The following is a 20444-nucleotide window of genomic DNA, read 5'->3' on the forward strand; positions in this document are numbered from 1 at the left end:
ACTGCATGACGTTCATGCGGGTTCACCTCTCAAGCTTGTCAAGGTCCTTCTGGATGGCATGCCTTCCCTCCAGTGTGTCAGCTGCAAAATTTTCTAGTCACCTTCCCTTATTAGAAGGATACCTTGATCTGCGCAGGAATCACAAACCTGTGCCAAATCCATGTTTTTCTGTCATGAGGTAAATGACCCTTTAGGCTGTCATAAACATGCACTTAACATACCATGTACTCTGAGGGTTAGGTGGCATGTTATGGTCCATAGCTGATGTGCCCCTGTGCACTGAACTAGCAATGGTTCTTGAAGTCTGCTCCTGCCAGTGTGACTTAAAACACCCAGGACCTCAGGAGGAGGCTTGAAGCCACATTTGTCCTCCCACACTGAGTTGGATTAAGCCCATGCTCAAATATGATTGTGGAGCTGATCTCCTAGATGAACTGACAACGTTAACTTTGAGGAGAACAAGTATGGGACCTGTATGAGCAGCTCATGTCAGAGATTTAGTGATAGCTATACTCTTGCATGCAGGGGAAAACTTATCACTTTTGAGGCAATACTGGATGACATGATTTTGACAAAAATTATTTTGGAATATCAAAACACTGACATCATGCTGTAGTTTTTAACAACCTCTGAAGACTACATTGAGTCTGACATTTTAGTGACCCACTCATTCTTAGCACATACCAAGGGCAACTCTTGCTGCTGATGCATCATAATTGATCCAGAATGACACCCATGATAAAATGGTAATGAGTATGGAGGGCATGTAGGTTTGAAGAATAAAGTAGCCAATATTTCTCTTCAACCTGAAGCTCAGTGAGAGTCTTGGATAGGCACCTGAGAAAAGAGAGAGGAAAACAGCGTTATTTATACTGAAGGAAAAACACTTGTGGATAGTTGCCTTCAGTTTCTGCAGAAACTAAAGCATGCACGTTTTGTGGGGTAGTATGACATCTGCAGAACAGTAGGGAAGACACCTTCACTGTATTACTCATTGGTTTTAAAAGAAACCTTGCAGTGAATATAGTAATAGCCAAGTAATTTGTATTTGGGAAGAAAAGAGAGACAGTAAATTACTTTGGACTGTTGAACAGATAGGTGAGCACCAGTTAGTTTTTAAAAACAAATGCTTAGGTGTCCAAGTAAAATGCTTATCCAAGTACACAGTTTTCTGTATAGAATTTATATTGAGAGAATAGGTAATGTGCATAGTTTTTCATTTACAATGAAGAATTGTTCAAGAGATGAGACTTCTTAATTACATCTGAACTATAAGAAACATGCAACCATGTGGTGTCAAAAATAAATTGTAATGAATTTCATTGAGGAAAAGCCTTCAGACTTGCTCCTCTAACATCAACAACAGCCAGCCAGAATTTTTCTTCCAAACATATTTTAAACAAAGAAAAAGTTGAATTTTGTGTATATACATATATCTATATGTGATTCATGAACTGTTACAAACAGAAAAAATTAACAATGAAAAAAAATAATTACCTCAATATCAACTTAACTTCAAACTGCTGTATATCTTACTGAATTGGTGTTAATCTTACTGAATACATTTTAGACATATATATATCTATATATACACATATATATATATATATTCAGACCAATATATTTAGAAATCTCAAATTGTTAAAAAAAATTGTGATGTTTTTCACCAAATGCAAAGATGATTAAATCTGAGTACAGCTGTATAAGAAAAAGGCAGTCATTCACACATTAGCTCCATGATTTCAGTGTTCGCACTACCAGTCTTAGATATGATACTTCTAACAGCTCATCTATAAGCTCTAGTTAGTCAACATCCTAAAAAACATTTCAGCACATACCAAGGACCCAACCAGATATTAGAACACTTCCCACCCATTCTAGTGCAAATATGTAGAAAATATGAAAGATTACATCTAGATAAAAAATGAAAAATTACAACCTTCCCTTTAAATTATATTCATATGTTTGCATATGAGCTTAAGAAATTACATTTGCCCATATACACATGAATGATTTCCTAAGAGAGAAGGGGAAAGAAGGAATAGAAAACTGAAGATTTCTCTTCATCACATTCCTGATAGTTTGTTACACTTTGAGTCATACAACAGAAAAATGCCACACTGTTTCCAGGCAGCAGAAGCATCAAGGCAGTATCAAACTTGTGCAAATATAAGTTTGCACATAATATAACTGTTGTATCAAACAGTCTCAGAACAACTATCACCAGGGAAAGAAATATCCGGTAGGTGTATCTGGTTGCTGTGATTATTTCAATCAGTAGCATTGTTTTCCAGAATGAAATGAGGTATATTGGTGGAGTCAGAAGAATGTATTTCATCCTGAAATATCAAGGTTTTCTGCTGTCTGAAGCAGTCAACATATTCCAATGAACAATGTTTCATTTCAAAAGACAAATTCTCTCATTGAAACCAGGCCTGCTTTTTTTTTGCCTACAAAGCTTAACTTTTTCATTTGGCTTCTTATGAAAATGTTTCTGTGGCCTTGTGTCTGCAGACTATATAAATAAAACAGGAGACCATAATGAAATAAATAAACACTGCCATTGTGAAATACACTAAAAATGCAGCAGATCTGATCACCTTTCCGCAGTAAGAGTAGAGCATCAGACAAAAATCTTTATAAAGCTCTGTTGAGAAAAATTATTTCATATAATACATTGCCCACTCAAAGGATTCTCTATAAATCTGTAAAAAACTTTCCAAAAGTCCTGTCCAGGTCTGGATATCTGTGGAGTATAATTGATAGAGGTGACAACAGAAAAATCTCCCATAAAATACTGATTCTTTAATTAAATAGTATGAAGGATTAATTCAAGAAAGTTCAGTAGAACTCAATCACTGAATCAGAGTCCATTCTTGGCTCTAGAGCCAAGGACCCTGGATGCACTAGGGAAATTGAGAGAGAGAGAACTTTGCCGTTGATAAAGCACAGAAAATGGTGTGAGTGAAAAAGGTGTGTGTCAACAGGGGAGAGAATAACGTGTCACATACGTTAGTAATTTTCAGTATGAACTCACAAACTGAGAAACAGTATAACAGAGTGAACTTTAGACATTTATGTGGAATGCTTCACCTGTGACCATCATCCATTACCTTATCACCATTTCTATCTAATTAGGTAAGGTAATTACTGAAACTGGTGAGACCTGGCCTTAAAGGTTGACTCCCCAGACAGCTGACCTCAAGGCCAGAGACATCAACCTAAATATACTTCAAGCACCAGGTTCTTTGTCCTGAAATTAGAACCCTAAGGACCATGTTGAGGGCCAGGGCTGTCAGTGCTTTCTGTCTTCTTGTACTAGAGTTGGAGTAAGAGAGATTGTAAAAGAGAGATTCATTTGCTAATCTGATGGTGTCCTGATCCTTTTGAGATGCCCTGTGACATCTCAGACACCAGCACACAGTTGATGGACATGATACACACCCTACACCTTTTTGATCAGTGGGTGGAGACTACAAAGGCTGCCTTGTGCCCTCTCAAATGCAGTTGATTAAGCAACTCACGTGAACTGCTTACACATGGGCTTGGTGTCTAAGCTCCAGTTCATCTAGTCAATCTAGCAAATGAAACCTAGAGAATTATTCATCATCTCCTAAAATGCACTCCTATAGATGTACTGAATTTGTCTCCACCGACTAATATGGACTCAATTCTGACCAACTCATACACCTAGTTCAAATGTAGACACTGAAATCATATTCGCCATAAATCAGAGCAAGATGAATCCAAGCCCTGCAAGTCTCAGAGTAGATTTTGATGGTGTAAGGCTCCTGGGCAATCTAAACAAAAGTCTTGCTGGCATTACAGCTGCTTACTGCAGTTGACGCATTGTTCAGTTTCACCGTGGTAAGAGGAGTGTCATCCTGTTTGGTGGTGATTTTACGAGATCAAATTTTATTGACGTGACTTTATCTCAGAAAATTTCAGAATAATATGGTCTTATAGAAACATATCATAGCATCATACAGTAGGGTTGAAAGGGACCTTAAAGACCATATAACTCCCACCGCTGCCATGGGTAGGGAAGCTGTGTTTACTGCAGGTTGAATAGTACAGTATAATTTTTTGCTATATGATCTTATATAGTATAGTATAGTCTTTGTTAGGGTCAGGTTGAAATTGAAACATGAACTGGTAGCTTTGGTTTTTATCATACTATGCAGCTCGGGTTCTCCTTTAGGTACCTCTCCCTGAGACTATGAGAGTTTATATTACTTCCAACTGTATTGCTTTTATGTCTTCAAAAATTATCTATTGACCCTGTCTCCAGCCTGCCATCTCTGCCACCATATCTCACCTCCAGCAACAGGTCACAGGAGTCTGTGGAAAAAAACAAGGAAGAACTACTATTTCCCGTGGTTAATTCCCCCTCTTTGTCTGAATGGCTAAAGCTCAGTGAAAAGGATGGGTCCTAACCTTCATGGAGAAAGGACTGTAAGTCCAGATCCTTATTTATCTAAGAAGGACCCATTCTGTGTAACTTATTTAATAGAAGTTGATTTCTGGGTAAACTCAACAATTACACTGTTACCTGTCTGATTATGATCGCATCATAATTTGTCAATTAAGCCTCAGAACATTTAGAAATTAATTACCAGGAAATTCTAGTTGTGAAGTTTCCATAAAAATGTTGTGGTTTCTTCCTTGTTACCTTGTTTTGCCTTGTTATCCTTCCTCCCATCTCACATGACATGTTGATGTGTATGAGCTAATTTAAACACTATAGGAATAACAGAATTTTGCCAAGAAGTATTTAAATCTAACAGTATTGAGAATGAAGGTATGAAAACAAATACTTAATCAATAACTGAGCCCCAAATATTCCTTTTTCACATATTTGGGCACTTGGTAAAAAGAGATTACTTGTTTCTGTTCCAAATTCATTAAAAGCTAGCAAGCTGAAGTATCTGGCTTCAAGGCTAAATTAGTCTCTTGCTGTTTTATCCAAGTATGAAACAAGATAGCAGAGTTGGTCAGTTACAGAATTTTTATTTTAATATGTTCTTCTGGCTAATTGGAAATGTACTTTATGTACTGATCTTTCAGAATACAGCAAATATTTAATTTTCAAATCTTTTAAGACTACCCTCCTCTTACCAACTGGTTGCTAATATAGCTTTGACTGCTATGTGACTTGAAGCTTTTAGGTGGTGTTTTACATATCCCCGTTCCTGTTCAATATCTCAGCATTTTAGGATAACAAACATGTAGGAGGCAGATTGAGGTAACAGACTTAGCACTACATTTCAGGTGTTTGAATGCAGATACTTGCACATGGATGGAGCATGAGCTGTCATTGGAAACCGTGGAGATTTAGACTTAGAGCCACCTGATTCTAAGGGTGCGATTTAATTGCCTCTACAGAGGTGTCTAAGGCCATTTGAGATGTGATAGGCTAAAGAAGAGTAGCACAGAACACTAGTTAAGTAATCAATACTGAAGCACTAGATGGTGAACATGGGACACAAGGCTGTAAGCTGCCAGAATAGCAGCCTAACTGCTAACCAAGATCTTCTACAGTAGCTCAAGAAGCAGCAGACACTTCAGCAGGCAACTGAATAGTGTCTTAAAATATTCATTTGAGAAAAGAAGGTATTCAAGAGCTGAAGAGCTCTTTAGGCTTTATCGACGGCACTGATTTGACAGCATTTGACTATGGGCTTAATTCAGTTACTGACACATGGGCATCCAGTGCCATTTAAATGTCTTATGGTATCCTATATGGCCTTCAGCTGGTGTTAGAACGATAGTCAAACCAGGTATTTCTTCTTCATAGCAATTTAAAAATCATGAATAAAGGGAACAGGCTATTGTGTGTGGCTTTGCACATGCCTTCTAGACACTTGAAGATGTTATTCAACTCCCAATCAAGTACTCTCTTTTTTTAAACTACATGACCATACTTGTTTCTCCACTAATCTCAGGTATGCCATTTTCTAGATTTTCACTCACATTTGCTTATTTTCCATAAACCCTCTCCTATTGCTCCATTACTGCCTTCAAGAGTGCTACCCTTGATGACAAATACAAAGCTCAAGTGTTATCAATGTAAATCAGACTCCCTTTTTATGATGAGATTTGTGGGTTTGTTTGTTTCTTTTTCCCAAAAAAGATGTTATTGGCTCATGTTCAGTCTGACATCAACAGCAGCCCCTATATTTCTACACAGAGAACCCTGGCATAACCTGGCATTCTCTATCCTTAATTTGGATAGGAATAATTAGTTGCACAGATGCTGTATTTTGCACTTGTCCATACTGAATTTTATACTTTTTTCAGACACATTTTGCTAATTTGGAAAGATAAATTTTAACTTCCATTCTATACTTCAACAGGCATGCAGTTCCTCCAGTATTCTTGCAGCTCCACCCCGATCTCTGTCGTTATTTATGGGGTTTTTCCCATGCTTATCATTGCTTCTCAGTAGTAACTATGGGAACAGATTTTTCCCTTTGCCTAAGTTACACAAGATTATACAGCACAGTTTCTCTTGGAGGATAGGAGAAATAACTAATCCAAAAGCTGTCTATGGCATGACTCTGAAGTCTTCTTTTAGTTTTATTCAATCAAAGCACATTAGGACTGAAATCTGTGAAATGTTCACTGAGATACTGTGCTCAAAGAACTAATATCTCCCCCTGAGACTTCAAGAACCTCAAAGACACAAACATGCCTAACTTATTTTCCAAAAGAATGTAGAAACTGGCCCTAATTACTAGGACTGTAAGAAACTCTTGAGAAGAAACTTGAAAAGAGTCTGCTGACTTTATGTATCAGATCTGCTGGCATGCTTCAGATTTAGATTTAAACTTGTGGTTTTGAGAAACAAATGTGATGTTTCCCCTGCATGGAAATTCTCGTCATAAAATGTCATAATTGATCAAGCATTTTTATAATGTCCTGTATCAAAGCAATAGTAAATTCAGTATTGTGTCTTCATCAGTGACAAAAATTAAATGTTTCAGAAAATGGTACAAGAAACATGCTGTTCTCTGAAACTCCCTAATGTCAAGCTGTCTTAAACCCTGAAGCATGAGACTTTTTTATTCCTTTCACTGTATTTTTTAAAAGACCATTAATATTCTGAACATTTAGTCAGTCACATAACTATGTGCTCCTATTTTTTACTCTCGTACTTGTAACATACCTCTTTGGATTTCTCGTTTTCCTGATTTTTACAAATCTCTCATCTCTACATTTCTAAGTCATGCCTTTAATGAAATATTTCATATTGAACTAAAATGTGGCCTTGGATCATCATAAAAATCACTCCACAAATAAGTTCACTGTATTCTCATTGTTGTCTAAAAGAGCCTTCCTACAAAAGCATATCCAGTCCTGTGGAGGCGCAGGTAAGCCCTGGCTGCCAAAGGTGACACTAACTGCAGGACAAAAGGATATAGGATTAGAGCAACTGATTCTCTACAGAAAAAAATCTTCCATTCACAATGGTAAACAAGAACAGCAGCAGCTGGCAAACCCCCTCATACTAATTTCAATCCCAGCAATATTTACATTTTGTTCTGAAATACAACTTGTGTTTCTGTGTGCTTTGAAACAGATGCTGTGCCCAAAGAGTGGGTGAAGTGATGCTTACAAACATGATTGAGCTGTGCTTCATTTGTTCTAGTGTGCTGAGACAGATGGAACAGCACACTCCTGTGGTCTGAAGAGCACTGAAAATCTGAAGGCCCCCAATAATGAGCCAAATAATGGCCCCACATGTGCTGATGGCTTTCTGTGTTGCTTTGGTTTTGTCATACATATTCCTATACTGGTATCTAACACAAATATGTAAATCAACACTCCACTTTGTGATTTAAAGACATCCAGTGCTGTGAGTTAATAGTAACTTCTATTACATCTTCAAGGAGACAAGCAGGGATTTAATTTTAGCACCTTAACAATGACGACAAATCCACTGGCTGGCTATGTATAAAGTACTATATATCCATCAGTGCAAATCAAGATATAAAAGACATTACATTCACTATATAACAACAAAACAAACATGCACTGAAAAGTTGCAGGGAGGTGTTTATAAAATTGGTGGCTTTTTGACCTAGGCATGCCAAAACACATTTATGTATGATCAGTTACCCTGTAGGCTACATTTAAACTCATGATTCAGAGGTGAATGACTTAATTATTTAGATCCTAGATATTTGGGTGTCTAGTTAAGTATCACATACACACAAGAAAAAGAAAAATAAACAAGGAATCAAAGAATCACAAAATGGTTTGGGTTGGAAGGGACCTTAAAGACTCTATAGTTCCAACCCCACTGCTGTAGGTAGGTACACATTTAACTAGACCAGGCTGCTTAAAGCCCCATCCAACCTGGCCTTGAACACTTCCAGGCATGGAGCATCTACAGCTTCTCTGGGCAACCTACTGTCTCACCACTCTTACAGTAAAGAATTTCTTCCTATATCTAATTTAAATCTACCCTCTTTCAGTATGAAGCCGTTTCCCCTTGTGCTATCAGTACACATTTTTGTAAAAAGTTCCTCCCTAGCTCTCTTGTTGGCCCCATGAAATACTGGAAGGCTGCTAGAGGGTTCTCTTCTCCAAGCTTAACCCCAACACTCTCAGCCTGTTTTCATCAGAGAGGTGTTCCAGACCCCTGACCATCTTTGTGGCCCTCCTCTGGACTCAATCCAACAGGTCCATGTCCTTGTGTTGGAGGTCCCAGAGCTGAATGCAGTACTGAATGCAGGTCTGGATGAGACTTCATGGGCTCTTACTTCCAGGCTTTATCAAGTAATTTCTTTATCCAAACATGCAACACAGGCTACATGTCATGACTGGTAATAATAATTAATTATTATTAATAAAACAGTAATGTTCATGCACAAGAAAATGAAACACTAAATGGGCAGATGACAATACTTGCCTGTGGCAAAGACAACATTCTTTGACACCAGTCTGTATTCCACGATAGAGAACTGAGGAAGTTCAATCCTCTCCACGCCAGTGACTGCGTTATCTCCACCTCTCCAGTAGAACTCTATGTCATCAGTTGTGTAGCCATCTGCAGGCAAAGCAGGAGAGTAAGTCAGAAATAACAACAGAATCAAACGTAGCTTCAAACATGCAGCTTGTCATTTGAGACAACAAAAAGAATTGGAACAGCTGGAGAGCTGTGTGGTATTTTGCCTGTGGGAAGGTCTTCCAAATAGCTACACCATTACAGTCTGCCCGGGAATTTTAGGCAAAATACTCTGCTTTCTTTGTATTTTATCTTTTTTTATCACTCATATGGTATTCACTAGTTGTCACAGTGAGAAGAAAACACTATCCAAGATTTAAGACACCATATGCATTCATGAAACCAAGTGTATATTTACACTGATAATCACCAGAAGAAGGTTGATTATTCAATGAACACAGAGAAATGTAATTGGGGCAGACCTTTTCCACTCACAGTAAACTGAGTTGCACCATTTCCACTAGCTTCCAGTAGTGGAGGACTACAGCTGAATACAGAACATACATTAGTATTTTCTGTATATGGCCCACAATTTCCAGCTAGTAGCTGAAATGGACCAGGAACTTCTGAAGTGCAAATATACATCTGAATTTTGCAATACTAGGACATGAATAGGTGAAAAAGGGAATATTGTTATTTTGGTAACACAATTTCAAATCATAAATGGGGTCAATCTGAAAGCCCAGGGTAGGTCCTGCAGCAAGATGATCCATACTAAAGCATCCATAATAAAGCATACTGAAAGAAAATTATATCACAGTGTTTGCTGTCTTGAAAATAAATCTGATAAAAATACAAATATTCATCTCTTGTGTTGAAGATAAGCATCCAGTCACTACCTCTGCCAAGTCAGGCAGGAATACTGAATGACTTCATTCTGTCCTAACCTCATTTTTCTAGGATGTATTCATCTATCTAGAAATGGATGACTCCTTATATCTTTTAATAAGTCAAGTAAACAAACAAAAAATACCAACGCTGATAATTACCTGACTCAAACAGTGTTTATAGACACACGTGTAAATACCACACAGTTCTATAAAAGGAAAAGAACTAGATCCAAACTAGATTTCACATGCATTTTCTTAGGTACGTACAGCTTTCTATTTCCAGAGTACAGTTTTGTTCATCTAATGGGTATCTTCTCAAGTCCATCATACAAGCTGCAGTGGTTGTGATTCTGAAATACAAGCATCAAAATGTTTTACTGTACAGCCAGTAATCCAGGTTTGGGTCATGAGGTTGTTCATCTTCCAAAATGAAGGCCCTCTGAAGAATAGCTTACAATACCTGAGAATCTGGTCCGTGTTTTTACATTGCACAGCAGCCTAATAGAGCAGCAATTACATTGACTTTCAGTGGAACAACTCGCTGTGAATTACCCTTATGCTACCAGTCCCTTTGGGGTTCAATGGACCTATCCTCATATGCAAATATTACACAAACATTTGCTGAGATTAAAAGATATGACTTTATAACAGAAACCATGAAGTGAAAACAGTCTGCTACAAATGTCAAAATCATCACAGCTGCATGAATAACTGATTTTTTGGTTTTGTGGCAGGTCTAGAAATGAAACCCTGAAATGCTGAAAGAAAGTTTTAAGTCCAGCAAAATGCTTTGTTTCAAAGTTAAGTATACTTCCCTAGTTTTCAAATGTAAAGAGGATTTTGTTATGAAGCTCCATGTTGAATTTTAAGTTTTCTCCTTATATAACAATAAATTTTTGCTTCTTTGTCTATTTATCCATTTAGCACCCTAAGGATGGTTTTGCAAAACATTTCACTATTTATGAACCAACATTATTCATCAACCTCTTGTATATCATGAGAGTCAACAATATACATGTGCAACCAGAACAACTGTCTTAACAGCTTCGAACAGCACTGTCACTTTATTAATTAATGGATTTATATATTTGTACTAACTTTAGACAGATATAACCATATGCTCCTAATTAATCTGCAGCATATTTTGATGTTTTTCTGAATCACAGCCTTCACCAAGGGTATGTACATTATTATTCATCATTGTTTTTATAACAGCTTCATATAAATTTCACATTTAAATTGTCTTCTGAATCTGAATAGCTCCATTCCTTGCTGATCCTTTTCTGATATAAACAAGACAAGGACCTTGCACACAGTTTGTTCCTAAACAAATAATATTCTAGTGATAATTTATGCTAATAAATACAAGAGGGGGAAATGCCTTAAATGTACCTCTAAAAGCTGGAACCCTCAACATTAATGTTTTCTTCATGTGTTTTCTCTGAAGTTCTTTCTTCTACCCATTAACCTTCTCAAACTACAGTCTTCTAATCTTGTAAACTATAAAATTCCAGGGCAATGTTTCAAAAGAAGAAAAGTAGTTAGGTGCCTTTCTTCACCTCTTTCATAGTAAAAAACCCCCATGTTGTTATTATGAATGTTCTATCCAATCTCAAAGAAAAGGAAGAACACTTATCCTTCATATATAGGATCCTATTAGATGAATAACTACATAATATCTAAAGAAAGGTATTAAGACCATTATTGTTATCTCACAGGACAACAGAGGCCACCCTTCTCTGACCGAGAAGATGCTTTTGCAAGAAAATATTGTAATTTCTTTGCACAGGGAGAGACAGAGGCAATGAATGAGCTAGCAGAGGGAAAAGCTCAAGGATCTGTTACTCAGCACATCTTCCCACTTGTGTTCTTAGCAGTAGCCAGTGAGAAAGGCACATGCTTGATCTTTGTGATTTCCAGCCTTACCTACAGCATGATCATGTTTGTCACTGCTGATTCCTGTGACTGTCCTCTGAAGGACAGTCCCACGAGATTTCAGGTACCAAGTATCACAATGGGATACTTAGGTCAGCCTTCCCCCAAGCTGCATCTGGGAATTACTCTGGTTCCTCTGTTACCAGAAATTCCAGTGGCCTGGAGCAGTGGGACAAACAGCTGTTCCTCAGTTGCTCTGAAGTTTAGGGAAACGTCTTCTCTGCAACCAACACTTGGAAATGCCCTTCTGGAACCAGGGTGCTAAGATTAACTAGCTATTAACTATGGAGATGATTAATCATCTGGGTTGTTTAGCCTGGAGAAGAGAAGGCTCCAGGGGGATCTTATAGCAGCTTTCCAGTACCAAAAGATAGGCTACAAGAGAGCTGGAGTAGGACTTTTTAGAAGGATGTGTAGTGATAGGACAAGGAGGAATGGCTTTAAACTGAAAGGCAGTAGATTTAGATCAGATTTTAGGTTGAAATTTTGACTTTGAGGGTGGTGAGGCACTGGAACAGGTTCCCCAGAGAAGTTGTGGATGACCCATCCCTGGAAGTGTTGAAAGAAAGGACTTTGGAGCCCTGGACAGGGCTTTGAGCAATCTGATCTAATCAAAGGTGTCTCTGCCCATGTCAGGAGGACCTTAAAAATCCTCTCATTCCAACCCAAAGCTTTCTACGATTCTTTGAATGTCTCCTCAATACGATGCCTAAGAGCAGGTCTAGCTAAGCATGTAAAACTAGGATTAGCATATGGTCTTAGAGGAGAAAACTTAGTCTTATATCTGTGATTATTGATAAACAAGCAGCGATCGTCCTTGCAAAGCCATACTGATTGTGCAATGAAAGGGTCTTGCTCCTGTGTCAAATAATAACTGTGTTCAAAGTAAAACAAGTAGGCATGCTTGGGAATTGTTGATATGAAGGTTCTCTCCCATGCTTTAGTAGATTCGCCTACACTGACCTAGGTCTCATGTGGGATCCTGCAGCAGAATCCACATGAGCCAAGTTGATACAAAAGGGAATGTGCTACCAGACTCTTAACTATTATGTTGTATAACTAGCTTTAAATGCCAGCCGTACAGAACACAGATGATTAATTTTACAAAATTGTAAAAAAGTTGTACAGCTGGCAAACTTATATTCAACTTAATAATTGTGTTAACGAATTTTCAAGGAATGTATTTTTATTTTGGTCTGTTCACATACGGTAGTGGTTTTGTGTCATAAGTTCCAGTACCAGAAACAGCACATTCTTGCTCAAAAACCTTTTTTACACTACAGAAAAATGTATGCTTTTAATTTAATAAATATCCACTAGAAAAGAAGATACAGCTAGAAATAGACAGAAACAGATTTACCTCATTTTCTCAAAGCAAGTTTAGCACTCAGAGGTCCCTCCTGAATGAGCATTCAAACAACCAAATTTAACTTGCACAAATGCACACCAAAAGCAAATATGAATTGCTCAGGCCTGTGCATGCTCCCAAGAGGAGCAGGTTTACTTTTTATGGGATGGGATGGTATCTGACACAAGACAACAGGGTTTCAAGAAATCATCATGGCAGTGACAGAGAAATGATTACGAGCCAGACAAAGATGAAGCAGAACATGGACACAGACACACATACAGTTTGGCTGAAAGCAATACATAAAGGAAGTGTTTTTAATTGTTTATATTTTCCTACTCTGGTTTTCTTTCCTCTGGATATAGATTCTCCTATACTTCTCTGGTACTGTACTCTTGGGCTCATCACCTTTGATTATACTGCTATATTGTATAGGAACCCCACTTGTGATGTGCTGCATGCATAACTGACAGAAGGATATTTTATGTCCCCCCCAAATTTTACAGTATGCATCAGTCTAGGCAATACAGATACTTCATATGTGACTAGGTCACAGTCCTGACAGCTTACTTCCTTGATACAGAAATACATTCATCATCCAAAAAAGAATAGAAGCATGGTTGCCTTGTCTGACTGATCACAACTAACCTTTTCACCCTGCAAACATTCCTCATGTTTCATATATAGGTAATAATTTTCAAGACCTTTCAGATAAAATACATACATTCCTCCATTCCATTTACTTTTAACATTTGACATTGTACTGCCTAAAACAAAGAAGATTATGCATGACAAACACACAAGCAGTCAGACTTTATTTTTGATCCCCAGACTATAAAGTAGTTATTTCCTCCTTAGTCTCTTGTGAAAAAAAAAAGCTGTTTTATCATCATTTGCCTTGTAGATTGTTCTGAAGAAGGTGGAACAAATTCAGTGTGTCTCCCAAAGAAAGAAATTCCCCAGAAATAGGCTGAACTTCAAAAAGCTACTGTTCCATTCCCCCACTATCACAGACTTCTGCTGCAGTAGCAAAGTGCTTTCTCTAAAGTAGAGAGGAACCTTGGATGACTGAAGGTCAAGTCTTTAAAACTGTGATAAATCCTACATTGTTCAGAAGAGAACACACATCCAGAGTGGCCTTGGGATTACTTTCAATTATATATGTGTTGAGGAACTGCTTTGCTCTGTGCATGTTCTGTAATTGGTTGTAACCCTCCAAAATTTCACCTATTATTCTGAGTGACTCTGTGCTTTGTGGCACATAAAACTCCAAGTCCTGGCCTCAACCCACACTGCTTCTGGACTGCAGCTTGAGCCCAATGCCACTGGGATGCTCTGAAGCCATAACAGAGGAAGTAGGGTAGTGATGGAACAACACAAAGCACAGGGCTTTAAATCAGCAGAGATAAGGCTCAGATATTTTCTTCCTTTTGATCACAATGTCCTATATTTTGCCATGATTTAATTTAAGACAGTCATTCTCCACTATGTCACTTAGCTGCTTCACATCATGGACATCTCGTCCTGGATGTTACATGCTTCCAGGGAAAATGAATGGGAAGAAGTGTGCTACACATGAGCCACTGGTGAAAACCCTGCTAAGCAAATCCTATTATGTGAAATGCAATCTGCCTGTGGACACTTAGATTTTGCAGAAGAGGAAGCCAACTTATTCAAATACACTGTTCTCTGATAGATAATCCTCATCTGAATGTCTCCAAATGTTTATAGAGTGTGAAAGAAAGACTTCTACACATTACTAGGATCACAAGAGTTCTAATCTCCTTTACTTTTTTGTTCTGTTGCTTGTGGGGATATTTCTTGACATGAAGAAAACAAGTATATCTCTGGCAATTTTTTCTTACGTTTAACCACTTGTGGAAAGAATCCTAAACCTGTAGTGTTCCATGGGTCAATACCATGCAAAACAAAAGCCTCTTTTTGCTAAAGCCGGTTAATTACAGAGAAAATATTTTAAACTTCTTTGAAGTTTCATATTAGGCTGAGTCTATTTTTATTTTGTCTAGAAAGATTCATCCAATTCTACCCCATACGTAACATGTAATAGGAATTAAAGAGGTGAGGGCCAAAACCCAAGTCAAGTACAAAGTTCAACTCTTGATAAAAAAGAGAAGAAGGTAGAATAATTATACTGGGTATATAATCCATCTGCACAACTTTTCAGACCTCATTCATTTTTATATTAGGGACTTTTTATCCTTCGTTACCTATGTGCATCCCATCTTGAGTATTATCTCCAATAAATATACAAGAAACTTCCAATTATGGAAATGGAACTTCCATTGGCAAAGACTTGTTTTGCTGGCTTAAACTGCTGGAGCAAATGAAATAACCTGTTCAAAGAAAGCAATATTTTGATACTACTGTGTCTTCAATTAGGATTTTTGCTGGTGTAGTTAAGTTTATTAAGGGAATGATACTTCAGCATTTTTAACCATAAAAGCTATGACAGAAAAGAAAGAAAACACAAGTCAAACCTAAAATAGGTAGAAGGTAAGAGAGTGTAAGGTCACTTTGTACCTCTGGTTTGAAATATAACAATTACAGTGGTGATTGAAGAAATCACTGAAAGTACCAGGTCATGATCTTAGCTGCAGCTGACTCCCCTCAACCAGGGCTACTTCTGGCTTTTTTGGTTTAGACTATGAACACATCAAGAGACAATATAAGCACCCACATTCAATCTTACTGCCTGTATTTTGGACAGAATTTTCAGGTTTACAATTAATACATGCCTTTCTGCTTCCTACAGCCAGTGGGCTTTGCAGATATTGTGACTCTACAGAAACAGATAAAACCTGACTGAAGGCGCTTCGGGCAAAATTAAGAAACATCGAGTGTGTCATTTGTTTTCTACAGGCATCTCTCAGAGTTACAGGGAAGGTTACATAATTCAGCATCCAATGTTTGTAATAACCTTGTACCAGGAAGCAAACTCAACACCACATAACAGCAGTGATGAAATCTTCATCATGGAAGCACAGACCTGAGGCCATAAAGCACCGTTCCATCCGGATGAAGGCGAATCATTCGATTCTTCACAGTAACGCCGTGCACAAATGATTTCTTGTCATTTAAGAAGTAAGTGTCAGGCACCCAAAGCTGATCTGCCACTCGGTTATCAAGCGTGAGGTTGAGAGGTATGCCAGCGTAAGCCAGCCTCTTATCTCTCCAGTACTGTTGAAAATACATAGTCAAAGTGTAATCCTGGTAAGGAAAAAAAAAAGAGAAGTAGAACAGTCAACCATACTTTGTGTAAGTAGGAGAATAATTTCCCTATTGATAGCTTATTTTGCTGTTGATTCAATTTAAATTGAATATTTTTAAATGTTTAATAAAAATTAAATATTTGTATCACTTAATAAATACTTCATATAATTCAAGTATCACTCTAGACTAAGGGGGTATTTCAACTCTTATGAAATTCAGCAGGTATGGGTATCTTTTGTTTTGCTCCTTCTTCTCTGTCATGTAGTTCTTCTGGAAACTGCCCAAAATTATTACATTTGTGTCATGATAAATGACATAATGGGTAAATACTGCCATCCTCCCCATTTTAAAAAATGATAGATAAATTGAAAAACATTTGAAGTATTTTGAATCAGTATGCAAATTTCTGTCTGAAAAATAATTTCTGTCTGCAAATATGTTGATTATACATGTACCTTTGTGAGAGAATGCATTTTGCAGTGACATAAGTATTTTCTCATCAACAGGCACACTGGTACTTAGAAGAACAGTAAATTGTATAAAACTCCCACTAATGTCAATATTTGGTTTTCATAATTTTGTCAGTTTTAAGGTTTACAGTGTCTACTATGAGCTGTGATCACTAACAAAAGCCTAAACATGGATACAGAATCTTGGAAAATCCATTTTAAAGTTCTTTATTTCATTTCAGAATTTGCTAACCTGACTTCTTCATGTTGTAACAACACTATCTTGAAATGCCTTGAAAGCCTTACATGGTAGGCCTCATTCATTAGCTTCATGATATTATAAGACATTAAAAAAAATGCCTGGGAACATTTTAAAGTTATGTACCAGCAAAATTGAAAAAATAAATCACATGAAAAAAATGAGACCATAAGCACAGGCCATTAAAACTCTTGATTTTCAAATTACAGAAGCGATCTAAACAATAAAATTCTTCATGAGATTCTTCACAAAACACTGAGAAATTTATGTGATCTCCAAATACATTTAAATATTTAGCAGCAGGTGTGCAATCCACAGGATACCTGCATTTGCATCTGGTTCTACAAACTGGTGATGCAAAACCCCTCAGGCTTGCTGCTTGTTTGGGAAAAGGATGCTCAAGTTTTCTAAGCATGGCTGTTGGGAATGGTCCATTCTTGTAATGGGTTTCATATGGAGACAATCCAATTTCAGGCACTGCTCCTGCCCTGTTTCCCTCAAGCCCTATGGTCTTTCCTTGAAATCATATGAAACTTGAGCCTGCCTTTCACACTCAGAGCCTTTGCATTTTTGATTCAGTGATTCATTCTCTTTAATGAGGGAGCTGCTACAGTTTAAAGAAATCAAATTTAATTGCTTAGAAAAATAAATCATTATAGATATCAAGGAAAAGCTGTTCCCATTTTAAGAAACTAATAGGAAACCTTTGAAAACAAAAGGGGCCAGTGATGGGAGAGGGGAGCCCACGTGGAACTGCCTGGACGGAATCTCATCCCTCAAACCTCAAATCTGACATGACTGCTCAAGAGAATGAGCTCTAACCTTTTTGTCAGCAGCTTTCTTCAGTGGGACTAATGGTCCTGCTCAGTAGTGAATGAGGTGCATGAGACACTGGGTGCACCTGCCTCGCTCCCATTACCATGTCACAAAGACCACCTCTCTCCTCCCCCTCTCTGCAATCAGTTTTGTAACACTGATGCATTAGAACAAGTATCCTCTACCAGCTTTGTTTTGCCTTAATTAAAGCTTGTTTCTATTAACATTCAAAACTTGTATGTGCCTGGCTTCTCTAATGGTTTGCACAGTAACGTCAAGAAATTCAGGATTATAAAAGTTGCGGGCACAAGAACAGTACACCAAAAGCTCACTGTGTGTAAACGCACAGTATATGCACAGAATAATGTTAAAAAATGAAATAAAGAAAAGAGGTGGCAGTGCACAGCATTGAAAGACGTGAAGTGGCCAGCACCAAAATATAAGAGAAGCAGTACACTTGAAAAAGAAAAAAAAAATTTAGGCTAGCTTTCTTTTTCCTTTGGTTTAAGATAAAATATATGTTAACATCTAATGAATGGAGTAATTAATTAGCTAAATAAAACATATGTAACAATATGAGCACAAAGAATCTGGCATTTTATTTTAAAATATATACTATGTCAGGGAACAACTTTACAAATTATGCGCAGAAACACAACAACCATTAAACATCCAAAATTTACTGTCTTGAATGAAAAAAACCTTCCAAAACACATTCTCTAAGGTACAAATTTCACTAGTGCTTTCTCTATTAACCCTCCTACCTTCTTATATCATCTTAATTTTAAATCTAAATAACCCTCAACACCCTATCAATGTATAGACTATATTCGCATATACTGAAAGCAATGATACCCCCATAAGTTACTTTCTAAAAAAAAAAAAGGCTACATTATTCCACGTGAAATATCAGCTCATTCTGAGCTCTTCACTTGGTATCTACTCAGGAAATTGCTCAAGCAGCATCTTCTGCAACAGTAATGTACCCCCCAGATGCACTGACCCCTCTGCCCAACCCCATGCTCCGAAGTTTGAACAACAGACACGACAGAAGTAGAGTGCTCGACCAAGCATATGTGCTACCCCACACCTTGAAGGATCATTGTACATTTGGGCTCTGCCAGACCTCAAAAAAAAAAAAAAAAAGAAAGCAGCAGCGAGCTTGTATTAGAAGTGCACTGAAACTGCTTGGCTGTGCAAGGAGCAACAAACGAGCAGGAAAGGCCAGCTCCTTAGGGTGGCTTCACCCAAGTCAGTCATTACCTGCAGAAATTATACTTATTAAAACCCATACGGATATCAGTTCTCATTTTTTGATTAGCTAATTTTCAAGACTTTGTATCTATAAAGAAAGTTTTTCCCTAGTCTAGACCTTAGAGGAAAATGCAAAAACATTTTGAGTGTAGACTGAAGAGATACACTAGGTATTTCAGGTAAATGAGAAAATGAGCTTTTAACTCTCAGTAAGCAGCCTACAAAGTTTATTAAGGGCCACCTCCCTCCTTATGATGACTAAGCTCCTTATGAGCTTATGATGACTAGTTCTTATATAGAGGTCAAGAGGATAGATGTCTAAAGCTAGAAGAGATTCATCCCACTACAGCTACTCTATTAGCATGCTACTGTATTTCAAAGAGGACACAGAGCTGCCAGCTTTAGGAAATTTTAACTATTGCACAGAGCAGTGGACAATTTTCTCAGCAGCAAAGACCTCCATAAAACATGTTTATTCCCCCAAACAATACAATGCAACATTCAAAATTTACTTCTCTAGATCCTCACAGTAATAAGACGCTTCAGGTCAAGCATGGTAACAAAAGCACTCAAAGCCCCGACAGGCGACAAACACAGTGCTTCTCAAGTACATGTGAAATGTCCTCAAAGTGGGAAAAGCTGGACTGCACAGGCAACATGATCTTTGTTTTGTGCATTTAAAAACCCTGGAACATCCTACAAGGATAAAGGACAGTGCTGGGCATCCTTGAATTTCTAGCATGGCAACAATGCTACTAATGTAAGGAAAGGCACACAGAAAGATGTGATGGTTGTTCTTCCAATCTAGTTTTCCCTGGGCAAGGGGAATGGAAAATAGAATTAAAAAACCTCAAAGAGTAGGTAACACTTTGGAAGACACTTAGATACAACAATAAAGAGGCTGATATCACAACTCAAATAGTGTATAATACATCTGTGTTCTTCATGTGTATTGCTTGTGATTTTAATACACCTTAAGCAAGAATTATAGAGACTAACAAGTATTGTATGTGCTAACCATGTACAAAGAAATTTTTAAGCATTTTCTACATGAGATTTGTCTCTCCTGGACTGAGCATACCAGGCAGGAAATACAACTAACCCACTCCTACAGTCACTTCAGACAAATAATGTACAGATCCTAATGCACTACTGATAAGACTAATGAATGAAAAATACTAATATGCTGTAATAGTAAAGGAAACAATTACTTGTTTTCTATTACAGGGCTTGTTATCTCTAGCTTTTCTCTCCTGCACTCAAGAACAGTGAAATCAAAATTCTAAAATACAGTTTGATCATCAAAATA

The 20444-nt window shown here is 37.5% G+C and overlaps 1 protein-coding gene across 2 annotated transcripts in view; it reads right to left on the reverse strand.

Moving 5' to 3' along the window:
- Positions 1 to 20444, reverse strand: part of GABRB3 (gamma-aminobutyric acid type A receptor subunit beta3) — a 200441-nt gene that overhangs the window by 21260 nt on the left and 158737 nt on the right. For both annotated transcript variants that reach the window (XM_042041124.1, XM_042041134.1), the window contains 4 exons: positions 16134 to 16354; positions 10111 to 10193; positions 8918 to 9055; positions 685 to 837 (listed from right to left, as the gene is read on the reverse strand). In XM_042041124.1, coding sequence (XP_041897058.1) covers positions 685 to 837; positions 8918 to 9055; positions 10111 to 10193; positions 16134 to 16354 — 595 coding nt within the window. The remainder of the gene's footprint in view (positions 1 to 684; positions 838 to 8917; positions 9056 to 10110; positions 10194 to 16133; positions 16355 to 20444) is intronic.

Source organism: Corvus kubaryi, unplaced genomic scaffold (assembly GCF_017639235.1).
Source record: "Corvus kubaryi isolate FWS band 111438036 unplaced genomic scaffold, C.kubaryi_AGA036_p1.0 133, whole genome shotgun sequence".
NCBI lineage: Eukaryota > Metazoa > Chordata > Aves > Passeriformes > Corvidae > Corvus > Corvus kubaryi.